General features: G+C 33.1%; 1 protein-coding gene across 1 annotated transcript in view; it reads right to left on the reverse strand.

Annotated features, from left to right (window-relative positions):
- Nucleotides 1-414: 414 nt before the first annotated feature.
- Nucleotides 415-13712, reverse strand: part of SCAPER (S-phase cyclin A associated protein in the ER) — a 907354-nt gene continuing 894056 nt past the window's right edge. The window contains exons 29-31 of the mRNA XM_053719295.1: nt 11713-11904; nt 8584-8635; nt 415-935 (exon numbers count right to left, since the gene is read on the reverse strand). Of these exons, the coding sequence (XP_053575270.1) occupies nt 844-935; nt 8584-8635; nt 11713-11904 (336 nt within the window). The 3' untranslated portion in view covers nt 415-843. The remainder of the gene's footprint in view (nt 936-8583; nt 8636-11712; nt 11905-13712) is intronic.

The following is a 13712-nucleotide window of genomic DNA, read 5'->3' on the forward strand; positions in this document are numbered from 1 at the left end:
AGCACTAATAGGAAATAGGTTGATATCTTGTCAACACATTATCAAAAGTTAAAAGGTGCAAGTTTTGAGAGAGGCTACCTTGTGTTTTTATGAGTGAAACAAGACATTAGAGTATTGTTTTCAGCTAAACATGGTTCTTTGTTGAAGCTGCTACATGCATTTAGGCATCATTCAGATGTCCTTCAAATGTTAATGTGTCAGTCATGATAGGATGTTTTTTAATCTTTTATTGTAAGTTTGGGGTGTCTCAAAACCTGATGAGTACAAAACCAAAAACTATTTGGTTTTATAAATTGACCCCAATATATGAGAAACTTTATCTGTTGTAATTGGGACTTGTGGTTTTCTGTCAACTTCAGTTGCTAGTTTATTGTAAGGCAACATAGTCTTCATATGTTAATCAAACACAAAATGTAATATAATAAGTTATTTTATTTTGAGATATATATAGAAATGTCCATATTCATACAAATGAATTTGTTTACATATTGTCAGTGTTGATATTTTAGTCTCTTGGTATTGTAACTATAACTCTGCTGGAGGAACATAAGGTTGTTACAGGTTCCTCTTACAATAAAAGGGCTATGTAATAGAATAACCAAGAGTATCACTTAATTTCTGATTATCAGAAACGTACTTGCAAAAATCACACACCACACTGTATCTACACACAACGTATAAATAATGCACATTACACATTAAAGTATTTATAGACTAGAATATTACTTATAATTAAATTACATTGAGTATTACAATTCTGTACATTTGTTGCGCATACCAAGTGTGTTCCAACTTGATTTATATTAAAAGTTGAAATTAAAAAATGAATGTGCATATTTGAAACTAGTCTTCTTTTTTCAAGAAAAACTGTCGAGACTGTTCCCAGCACTGACGTGGGAAACGATTGCTGAATTCCAAGTACTGTTGAGAACTGTCTGTAGATAGAACAGAAAAGTAATAATATTAAATGGGAAGTCCATAATTAGTAAAAAAACAAACAAAACAAAACAAAAAAAACCCTTGTAAAATCAAATATTGCTTAAATGTAGTTACCATTATTCAAATCATAAAAGGTACTTTAAACTCAAACTTGTATCCCCTACATATTTATGAAAATGAAATAACATTGCAAGACGAAATGTATATTTTGCCTGCTTTTACTGTAACTATTGTACATATCTCATTTTGCTTAGAAAAGCTGGAGCTCAGATTCTGTACTTAAAGATTCAGGGCTAGATTACAAGTGGCGCGGCATATTTAACTAGAGTTAAGCTTTTTGTGCTAGTCAGGTTGCGCTCATATTACAAGGAAAAAAAAAGTATTTTGCGCAAACAGTAACCCGCAAAAATCTGAATTTACAATATCATGTACACATTCACGTATTCCCCCATAGAAGTCAATGGAGAGAAAAAAGCTGAAAAAACCCTAACACCCACTCTATCATGCAAACACCATGGTATTCTCATTGGTGCAAACCCAACATGTAATTATAAATGTTTCATATTCCAATGTTCTTTAACATATTTGTTTTGTTTGTAATATGCTCATACCCGATTACATACTGTAATATGCGCATACATGATCGCATACTGTAATAGGCGCCTACACAATATGTATACATATATATTGTTTTTATATGTGTATATATATATGTCTGTGAATACATACACTATATACACATATAAATACATTAATACATATGTATACATATACAGCCATATATATATATACTCTACCTGTATATATATATACATATATATATATATATATATATATATATATATACACACACACATACATACATGTTTAGACATGTACTGTATATGTATGTATCTCAATGTTAAAGCCCTTTGCCTGCTTTTTTTTCTAACGCCTGAGATCTCATATCTTTGAGCTCTTATAACTTTTTAATGCATTTTTTTTGTTAATTTATATTAGATGGTGTTATTATGAGTGTAACTATACTTTGTAATGTATTTTTGAAGTGTTTTGTGCAACTTTTTAGTTTTGGAAAACAGTTAACCAAAGCTCTGAGATCACAGTAAGGATTGAAGCGTAAATTGCGATTGCGCTAGCGCAATCTCGATTTCGCTCAACTTGTAATATCAGTGCAATTAAAACTGCTCGTGAAAACACATTGCTTGTTCGAAAACGTTTGCGCCTCACTTGTAATCTAGCCCACAGTACATTTAAAAATGAAACTTTCATGAATCAGACAGAGCTTGCAATTAGGTAGGCTCACGAGAGACCAGTAGAGTGAACATGTCTTTAGCACTGTATGACAGCAGTGTTTGAAACAATGAATAAGATTGCTACAAACATTGTGGCAAGCACTGCTGCCATAGAGTGCTGAAGACAAGTGCACACTTCTGAGCTCTTATGAGCCTACCTATGTTTACTCTTCAACAAAGGATGCCAAGAAGATAAAGCAAGTTGGATAATACAATCAAAATGGAAAGTTTTTTTAAAACTGCCTGCATTATTTTAACCATGAAAGTTTTATTTTGACTATACTGTCCCTTTAAGAAAGATACAAACTGTCTGATCCTGCTTCAGGATATTTTATAAAAAAATACTACCAATTAAAAACCTAAATTACAAATTTACAAAAACCTACCACTACGAAAAAAAGGAAAAAATTTAAAATTACAAAAAATAATAAACACTAAATTACGAAAAATATAAAAAATAAAAACAATTACGCCTAATCTAATAGCACTATAAAAATTAAAAAGCCCCCCAAAACAAAAACACCCCCTAACCTACAATAAACTACCAATAGCCCTTAAAACTGCCTTTTGTAGGGCATTGCCCTAAGTTAAACAGCTCTTTTCCCTGTAAAAAAAATACAAAGCCCTCCAACAGTAAAACCCACCACCCAACTAACCCCCAAAATAAAAAAACCTAACTCTAAAAAATCCTAATCTACTCATTGCCCCTAAAGGGGCATTTGTATGGGCATTGCCCTTAAAAGGGCATTCAGCTTTTTTACAAGTGCCCATCCCTAATCTAAAAAAAACAAAAAAACAACAAAAAAAACCTAACACTGACCCCATAAAATCTACTCATGGTTCCTGAAGTCCGGACATCCATCTTCATCCAGGCGTCGACACCTTTAGTCATCTTGCGCGGAGCATCCTCATCATACAGTCACCACCATACACTGAAGTTGAATGCAAGGTAGCCGTTTCAAAATGGCGTACCTTGCATTCCTATTGGCTGATTTGATTCTTCAAATTCAAATCAGCTAATAGGATGAGAGCTTCTGAAATCCTATTGATTTGAACAGCCAATAGGATTTCAGTAGATCTCATCCTATTAGCTGTTTTGAACAGCCAATAGGATTTCAGAAGTTTTCATCCTATTGGCTGATTTAAATTTGAAGAATCAAATCAGCCAATAGGAATGCAAGGTACGCCATTTTGAAACGGCTACCTTGCATTCAACTTCAGTGTATGGCGGTGACTGTATGAAGAGGACGCTCCGCCCAGGATGGCTTCCAGGATAGCTCCGCTCTGCGCCGCCGGAATAAAAATAGAAGACGTCCCTGAGATGGATGAAGGTATCACAGCCTGGATGAAGACTTCTCGCCGCCTGGATGAAGATGGATGTCCGGACTTCAGGAACCATGAGTAGATTTTATGGGGTTAGTGCTAGTTTTTATTTTATTTTTTTAGATTAGGGATGGGCACTTGTAAAAGAGCTGAATGCCCTTTTAAGGGCAGTGTAAAATAGCTGAATGCCCTTTTAAAGGCAATGCCCATACAAATGCCCCTTTAGGGGCAATGGGTATTTTAGGATTTTTTAGAGTTAGGTTTTTCATTTTGGGGGTTGGTGGGGTGGTGGGTTTTACTGTCGGGGGGACTTTGTATTTTTTTTTTACAGGTAAGATCTGTTTAACTTAGGGCAATGCCCTACAAAAGGCCCTTTTAAGGGCTATTGGTAGTTTATTGTAGGTTAGGGGCTGTTTTTATTTGGGGGGGGGGGGGCTTTTTATTTTTATAGGGCTATTAGATTAGGTGTAATTGTTTATTTTTGATAATTTCGCTTATTATTTTTTGTAAGCTTAGTGTTTTTTTATTTTTCGTAATTTAATGTTTATTATTTTTTGTAATTTTAGATTTTTTTCGTAGTGTTAGGTTTCTTTAAATTTGTAAGTAAGGTTTTTAATTGGTAGTATTTTTTTATTTTAATAGAATAGTTATGTTAGGTTAATTTAAGTTTTTATTTACTTAAATTTAGTTATATTGTAATTTTAATTTAAAGTTAGGGGGTGTTAGGTTTAGGGGTTAATAGTTTAATTTAGTGTTTTGCGATGTGGGGGGGGTGGCGGTCTAGGGTTTAATAGGTTTTGTTTAGTAGTTACGATGTGGGGGGCTGGAGGTTTAGGGGTTAATACTGTATTATAGTGTTGGCGATGTAGGGAGCCGGTGGTTTAGGGGTTAATAGGTTTATTTAGGTGTCGGGGAGCGGCAGATTAGGGTTAATAACTTTTATTAGTGTCAGCTATGTCGGGGAGCGGCGGTTTAGGGGTTAATATATTTAAATAGTGTTGGCGATGTGGGTGGCAGATTAGGGGTTAATAGGTTTAATATAGTGTTTGTGATGCGGGAAGGTGGCGGTTTAGGGGTTAATAGGTAGTTTATGGGTGTTAGTGTACTTTATAACATTTTAGTTACGAGTTTTGTGAAACATTTTTGTTTCACAACATACATAACTACCGCTCTCAGATGGCGCTATGGATCATGTCGGTATAGAGCATAATGCAAGCATTTTAGCAGGACCGCACAACCTGTAATACCGGTGCTATGAAAATCCCACACAATAACGTAATTTTTGGAGTGCGGAATGGACGTTGCGTTACAGGCTAAAATGCTTGCGGTATAGCTATACTGACACGACTCGTAATATGCATTCCTGGCCATTCCAGTGCAATGGCCAATTTTTCAGCGTTAAAAGCCGTACCGCACCGTAATGCAAGCTCAGCTGAAGCTCAGTTTAGGATTCATTGTCTGAGGGGAAGGATAAAACTCATAAACTCCTTTATATAATAATATGGTGTTTTTCCACACAACGGTAAGAACACAGGAAGTACTAATGGGATGCAATTACTTCTACAGTGCAATTACAGGTATACCTCACTTTACAGCGCTTTGCTAATACAGCGCTTTGTGGAGCTGAAGTTCAACCTCCAAGGATTTTGAAACTGTAATCGTTGTGAGATTGCGAGAAAAGTGACTGGCACCATTTTGTTAAAGTTTTTAAACACACTGGCAAGTGAAAAGAAAGCTAAAACTGCCTTGTTTCACTTGAATGCGGTTTTCACTTTACAGCGGGGCTCCGGTCCCTAACCCGCTGTATGACTGGGGGTATACCTGTACTTCTACAGTGCATTTACTTCTACAGTGCATTTACTTTTACAGTGCAATTACTTCTACAGTGCAATAACTTCTACAGTGCAATAACTTCTAAAGTGCAATTACTTTTACAGTGCAATTACTTCTACAGTGCATTTACTTTTATAGTGCAATTACTTCTACAGTGCAATAACTTCTAAAGTGCAATTACTTCTAAAGTGCAATTACTTCTACAGTGCAATTACTTCTACAGTGCAATAACTTCTACAGTGCAATAACTTCTAAAGTGCAATTACTTTTACAGTGCAATTACTTCTACAGTGCATTTACTTTTATAGTGCAATTACTTCTACAGTGCAATAACTTCTAAAGTGCAATTACTTCTAAAGTGCAATTACTTCTAAAGTGCAATTACTTCTACAGTGCAATTACTTCTACAGTGCAATAACGTCTATAATGCAATTAATTCTACAGTGCAATAACGTCTATAATGCAATTAATTCTACAGTGCAATAACTTCTAAAGTGCAATTACTTCTAAAGTGCAATTACTTCTACAGTGCAATAACTTCTAAAGTGCAATTACTTCTACAGTGCAATAACTTCTAAAGTGCAATTACTTCTACAGTGCAATTACTTCTACAGTGCAATAACTTCTACAGTGCAATTACTTCTAAAGTGCAATTACTTCTACAGTGCAATAACTTCTACAGTGCAATTACTTCTAAAGTGCAATTACTTCTACAGTGCAATAACTTCTACAGTGCAATTACTTCTAAAGTGAAATTACTTCTACAGTGCATTTACTTTTACAGTGCAATAACGTCTATAATGCAATTAATTCTACAGTGCAATTACTTTTACAGTCCAATTACTTCTAGAGTGCATTTACTTCTAAAGTGCATTTACTTCTACGGTGCAATTAGTTCTACTTTAATGCGGTTTTCACTTTACAGTGGAGCTCCGGTCCCTAACCTGCTGTATGAGCGGGGTATACTTGTACTTCTACAGTGCAATTACTTCTACAGTGCAATTACTTCTACACAGCATTTACTTCTTCAGTGCAATAACTTCTACACTGCAATAACTTCTACAGTGCAATAACTTCTACAGTGCAATTACTTCTATAGTGCAATTACTTCTACACTGCAATAACTTTTACAGTGCAATTACTTCTACAGTACAATTACGTCTACAGTGCAATTACTTCTACAGTGCAATAACTTCTGCAGTGCAATAACTTCTACAGTGCAATAACTTCTACACTGCAATAACTTCTACAGTGCAATAACTTCTATAGTGCAATTACTTCTATAGTGCAATTACTTCTACAGTGCAATAACTTCTACACTGCAATAACTTTTACAGTGCAATTACTTCTACAGTACAATTACGTCTACAGTGCAATTACTTCTACAGTGCAATAACTTCTGCAGTGCAATAACTTCTACGGTGCATTTACTTCTACGGTGCATTTACTTTTACGGTGCAATTAGTTCTACGGTGCAATTACTTCTACAGTGCAATAACTTTTACAGTGCATTTACTTTTACAGTGCAATTACTTCTACAGTGCAATTACTTCTACGGTGCAATTACTTCTACAGTGCAATTAGTTCTACGGTGCAATTACTTCTGCGGTGCATTTACTTCTGCAGTGCAATTACTTCTACAGTGCATTTACTTCTACAGTGCAATACTTTTGCAGTGCAATTACTTCTGCAGTGCAATTACTTTTACAGTGCATTTACTTATACAGTGCAATTACTTATACAGTGCAATAACTTCTACGGTGCAATTAGTTCTACGGTGCAATAACTTCTACAGTACAATTACTTCTACAGTGCAATTACTTCTAAGGTGCAATTAGTTCTACGGTGCAATAACTTCTACAGTACAATTACTTCTACAGTGCAATTACTTATACGGTGCAATAACTTCTACAGTGCAATTACTTCTAAGGTGCAATTAGTTCTACGGTGCAATAACTTCTACAGTACAATTACTTCTACGGTGCAATTACTTCTACGGTGCAATAACTTCTACAGTACAATTACTTCTACAGTGCAATTATGTCTACAGTGCATTTACTTCTGCAGTGTAATTACTTCTACAGTGCAATTACTTCTGCAGTGCATTTACTTCTACAGTGCAAAACTTCTCTTTATTTGACTGCTGGTAGGATAGTGTGGAAGATGTAGCTATTGCTTTAAAATTTATCATTGTTAATGCTTTTAACATATTCTTTCAAGATGCAGCAAAATGCAGCATAAAATTACATGTCTGACAAGATATCTTATTTGCTGTCCGCAGTGCATTTGATTTTTATTAAGATATATCTATATACACATATATATATATATATATATATATATATATATATATATATATATATATATATATATATATTACTTTCACTTTTTTTTTATTGGATGGTCAACATTCATCCCCTAAACCAAAAATATCACGTGAATAGCAAATAACATTTTGTGTACACAACATACAATGTTTATAAATATAGGACCATGTGTTACCCATTACTAATATATAATAAAAATATGTTTTTTTTTCCCCCTGTGAATGTGGTGTGCAACAATAAAGTACTTTCGGTATCATGTTATCAAAATAAACATAATGGTTACATTGTTAGCTTAGGCTGCTGTACTATTTGTACTATTGGAAATCTACATTGCGAAGAAGCAAAAATTATTACAAAGTAATTTTTCTTTGAATAATTAATAAAATAAATGTATCATAAATGTACAATACAGTGTATAATGAGGATAAATGGGTAAAGGAAAGTGTGTAGCATTGGTAGGGAAGAACCAGAAGAACCATCTGCAAGCTATATAATATGGAGTCCTAAACGGCAGGTTCACCCTCCCCCTATATTCAATTGCTTAGTACTGACAAGTGCTGCAGGAGTTTGTATGGGAAAGTAATTTAACCTTCTCCTGAGACCGCTGGTTTGTTTAGTAAGTAACTATTTCTATAAGCAGACAGTGCCTTTGAGTAAACTTGTCATTGTTACCAATAAAAGGACAAGCTGCCTCTCAACTGGCTTTTGTTGTGAACGTGTTCCCTGTTTATGGCGCACAATGAATTAGCACTTTGCCCATTGTGCTATTCCGGCTGCCAGTGGCATCTTCTGCAAACAAGACATTTCCTTGGTCTGGCCGGCGAGGGACAGTGTCTAAAGACTGTAATTACTAGACCTAGATAGATTACCTTTGTGTTCAGAGGTTTTGCTGTCAGGGTGACTTGATCTTTCCAAACAATCCTACAACAATAACACAGCAAATTAGTTAACAGAGCTGCAATCCTCACAAACTATTAAAATTCAGGTGACATACATTTTAAAGTCTCCAAGTACAACGCATTGAAACCTCCATATCTTTACCAGCAGATATTTTGAAATGTCATATTGGTAATTTCCTCAATCACTTTTAGCTTAATCAAACGAGAATATAAAATTGCATTAACAGTTTTCTTTCAATCTTTAATTGGTCTTAGAAACAAAAAACAATTTCATTTATTTTTGTAAGGGTAACAATAATTATTACCCTACTATTAAATCTTAATACTTTCAGTTTTGCTTTAATGTAATTGTTTATGAACTCTAAAAATCATCCCATAATTTTACAGTGATATCCAAATTAAAAAATAAATAAAAGATGTTGTAATTCAGAATAAAGTATTTATCTAATTAACATTGACTGTGGTGTGCACCCACTGTGTGACAGGTATGTGTTTTACGGATCACTAATGATAAATAATTTTGTTGGGTGCTTGTTAGATTTTTATTTTTGTGCGTAAAATGCAAGAAGTAAAATTAGAATAGTTGCAGGTTTGATATTCATAGAAATAACACAAACGTCTAAAGAAAATAGAAAATCTACAAAGTACACTAAAATGCAGCATAAATGAGACATGACTATTACTTTTTGTACCCAGTATATTTACAGCATAATGCTGATAACCTATACAACGGGGACTACAGAGCATTCCCCACTTAAATGTAGAAGCCAGCGAATGCCAACGTCAGGCTTCCTAAGTACAGTGAAAAATAAGCAAATATGACACAGTGTTTACAGGTTATAAGATTAAAGGCCAGAAAGTAACTCTGAGGAACAGTGAATTACACAGCTCGGAGCTCTTAACTCAGCTACTCTGTAGTTTAACTATTCTGCTGCCTGTCGCATACAAAAAAGGTTTTACAGAAGGTCAGCTATTTAAGTAATTAGATTATGATGTAAGTGATGATGTAAAAAAATAACTCCCTCAATGATTTTTAATTGACAAAAAAAATTACTGGAATGCATATAACATTATTTATGAAATAAGATAGGCTTTAATAAACTTAGTTCAATTGAAACCTTAACAAATAAAAAATAAAATAAAATTGGAAGCACAGAAACAATTTAACATTTTAACACATATGTGATATGGCCAATGATTCTGATTATTCATGCAAACCTTAAAGGTTCTCTGACTTGTAAAAATGATAAGCAGGGAAATGTTATGGGATAAAAATGCTGCTTATTAGTGGTGATCTTGTTCAGAGGTACTATAAAATGGTAGGAAATAATAAATATATTGAAACGATTATAGAAATGGGTAGAATATAGCAGCAGAAAGGTATTGCGGAACCTAATTGTTTTATCTAACCCCTGACACATACTGGTCACATTTCATTGTATTAATTAACTAGTTTTTATACATTAAGTAAAAAAATCTATTTTGCTAGCTATTAAATTGGGCATATTGTAAAGTTCTGCAAACTGTATAATGGGATATTTTAAGATGCACGTGATAGTGGAGAAACATGTCGAAATTATTCTTAATGTAAATATCATAAATTCAAAAACGACTTTAGTAAACTTGTCAGTGAGCAAGTTATAATAAAATAACATCTATTAATAAAAGAATAACACACAGCTGTAAAATAATGTGAAAAACAATAAAACTAAATTGTTTGACTTTCCTAGTTCCTAAAAATTGCATGGATTATTTATCAATAATATGTCTGCCTTTTAAATTTGAATAACATTTGTTAATTCTTATAATATAAAAATATGTTATGGAGGCTTTAGACACGGAAAATGGAAGAAATATTCACTGCTCTAAGGGTGAGCAATTTTATAAATACTATAATTTGCTTCAGAATGATTAAAATTATTAAGGCAAGATCATTATTATTTGGTGTTGTATTAATACACTGTAATTTTTAATCATATCTTAAATTTACAGTTATTATTTTAATCCTGAATACATATGGATAAAAAATGTTTTATTACATTATAATGTATTAAATACATTAGTGTATTACTAATTATTATCTAGAAATATGTAATTGTTTCATTTTTTTATAAAAATGGTAGACATTTATCTACTTGTGTTTACTAATGGAAAAATAATTTATAGAACCACACCTGGGTTTAGTTCCAATTACCAGATTTGTAGTTTAAAAAAAATAAATAGTAATTATTTTAACTGAAAAGGACCGAGCAAATGCATATGTACCATCAAATTTGCATAGTGATGAGTGGACAATGATAACATCTGTATCTGTGAAAAATGTTACATAAAAAATAATCAATGTTATTCATTTTATATCCCCCATACAAAAAAAATATAAATACAATTATTATTTATTATTATCAGGTATTTGTAGAGAGCTAGAAGATTCGGCAGCGCTAATATAAAATAATAAAATACATTTGTATCACTTCTGCTATTGAAGCATGAAATAAAATATTTTCCTATACAAAATATAGTAAGATAGTTTGAACTTACATAAGAATATAACCAATATTAACATATTATTCTAAATAATGTAGGTCTCCAGCATACTGAATGCATTAACAATAATTATGTCATAGAATATTATGAAACACAAAAATATTTGATTGGACTATTTGTGTGTAAATACATACATGATAATTTTACTCACAGTAAGTCAAAGTCACAGAAACAACTTTCCTCCGAACAGCACACCTCATGCATTCATTTTCCTAATAGATCTCACTGGGTTTGTCCCAGCTACCTTTAATACTGTATGTAGTTTTCACTTCCATCTTTGTTCCACTACATACCAGCTGTCATAAGCCCAATGTTCCTATTTTATTAACCAATTTCCCACTGCCAGCTACATCCCAAACAGAGAACTGGTGCTCTGAGTTTCCTGCCTCTCAGCCATCGCTGAACAACCTGTTCCCTGAAGCCCTCTCTCAAAGCTGCATGCTCTCACTAAACCCTTTACTTTTAACCTTGTCTCAACTGCCTAATCACCATTTACACTGAATTCCCATCAGCTCCAAGGCCCCTCAGATCTACCTTCATTACTAAGAATCGTACCTGAATGAAAGTAGCAAGGAGCTGACAGCTGAGTTCCTGTTCTAGAATCAATCTGTTCTGGGGATTGTTGTAGCAGGCAGAAATCAATGTAGGAAATAGGAGCCGGACAAGTTGGGAGTCACTAAAATACTGGAAGGGGAGCTGGCAAAGTTTCTGCAGTACCGTGGGTTGTCGACCAGACTGGACAATAACCTGTAAAATAACATTAGTAAACTATAAAATAATTATGCTGTACATTTTTAACTCAATCATTGCCTTTTCTTAATCATTTTTGTGCATTAAAAATAATACAAAATGTGAAGAGAGTAACATCGCCTAAGAAATAATATAAAAAGTAAATCTACAAATAATGCGTTATCTTGGCGTTCAGTGGGGGACATTTTTACAACTTAGCTGCTGCCATTCATGTAATATATTTACCAAAACAAACATCAGTAGGGTCTATTTTAAAAAATGATTTCTTCATAGCGATTAAGCAAAATATAAAGTATGCTCTGATTATACAGAAAAATCCCCCCACACTGGGTGAGTCAGATCCTGTTTGAAATATATTTTTTTTTTACAAAGAACAACCTCTCATATTCTTCTAACATTTCTTTAATCATAAACCATGAAAGCAGGTTTTTGCATCTAAATAAATATTAACCATAATTCATTCTGCCACAATATGTATGAAGTAAATTCATTTGAATATATATAAAAGTAACCTTTACATAGCCTGATCGTTCAAACATCCCAACCCTGCAAATTCAGTAGTGAGTTAGTGGTTTATATCCCAAACGTTTCCATCTCTTCTTACAGCCACAGTCTGGAGAGTTTTATGTTTGTGTTGTTGGTGTTTTAAATACATAAATAAATAAATGGTATGTGTATATATATATGGAAAGACAGAATAAGGTATCTCAGTATCAAATAGCTTATTGATTGGTCTTTTTTTTTACTGCCCTAAAATGTTGCAATATGAAAACATATACCGTGTGCACAAGAACACTATTTTTACAAAGTGTGTGTGTGTATATATATATATATATATATATATATATATATATATATATGCACACACACATACATATACACACACACACAGTTTCTCACTAAACTGCCAAGGCACCCCACTGCAAAATGTATTACTCATAATATAATAACCCCTATATTAAACAAAAGGGGAGACATTACTTGAACACAACTGTATGGGGTAATTAACCCCCTCTTCAGATTTATATATATTATTGATGCCAGAGAAAGCAGTTGTAGCAAGAACCAGGCTTGTCATTTAATTTGAAATGCAAATATTTTAGTTATTCAGAGAATCATATGGTTGCTATTTTTTATATTCCACACACACACAAAAAAATCTTTACACCTGTCAAAAAATGTACAATATGAATTTGAGTAATTCTGCTTTGTGCATGTGTACTCATCCAAAACAATTGGTGACTTTATGTGCAGTACAGATTTCCATTTATAATCACCAGTACCTTTAATGTAAGTTTTGCAAAAAAAATGATGGTAATTTAAGATGCATTTTTTAAATATTTAATCACTAATACTTATATTATAATACAGCTGGTACAGTACTAAAATAAGCTTAGTAGAAATATGTACTGCCTCAATAAGGAGACTATAAGCTAATATTTAAGTTTGCACTTACATATAGCACTTGCCTGATATGCATCCGGTCTAAAAAAAATTTCTTTCTTGGCTCAAATTGAAATGCAAAACATATCTTTAAAAACTCTTAAAATGTACAAAAATATTATAGCCCAAAGGTTGTCATCTGACGTGTTCTAAATTTTATTTCCCATATATATTTTATCTTAAAATATGTTTGTGTTTATAAGTACAAAGCATTGGATTTATGTAATAGCCTTTCAGGTGAAGTATTAAAGGGACACTCAATTCAAATTAAACTTTCATGAGTCAGATAGAGCATACAATTTTAAACAACTTTCTAATTTACTTCCATTAACAAATTACGCACAGTCTCTTTTATATTGACA

The sequence above is a fragment of the Bombina bombina genome, chromosome 6 (genome assembly GCF_027579735.1).
Source record: "Bombina bombina isolate aBomBom1 chromosome 6, aBomBom1.pri, whole genome shotgun sequence".
NCBI lineage: Eukaryota > Metazoa > Chordata > Amphibia > Anura > Bombinatoridae > Bombina > Bombina bombina.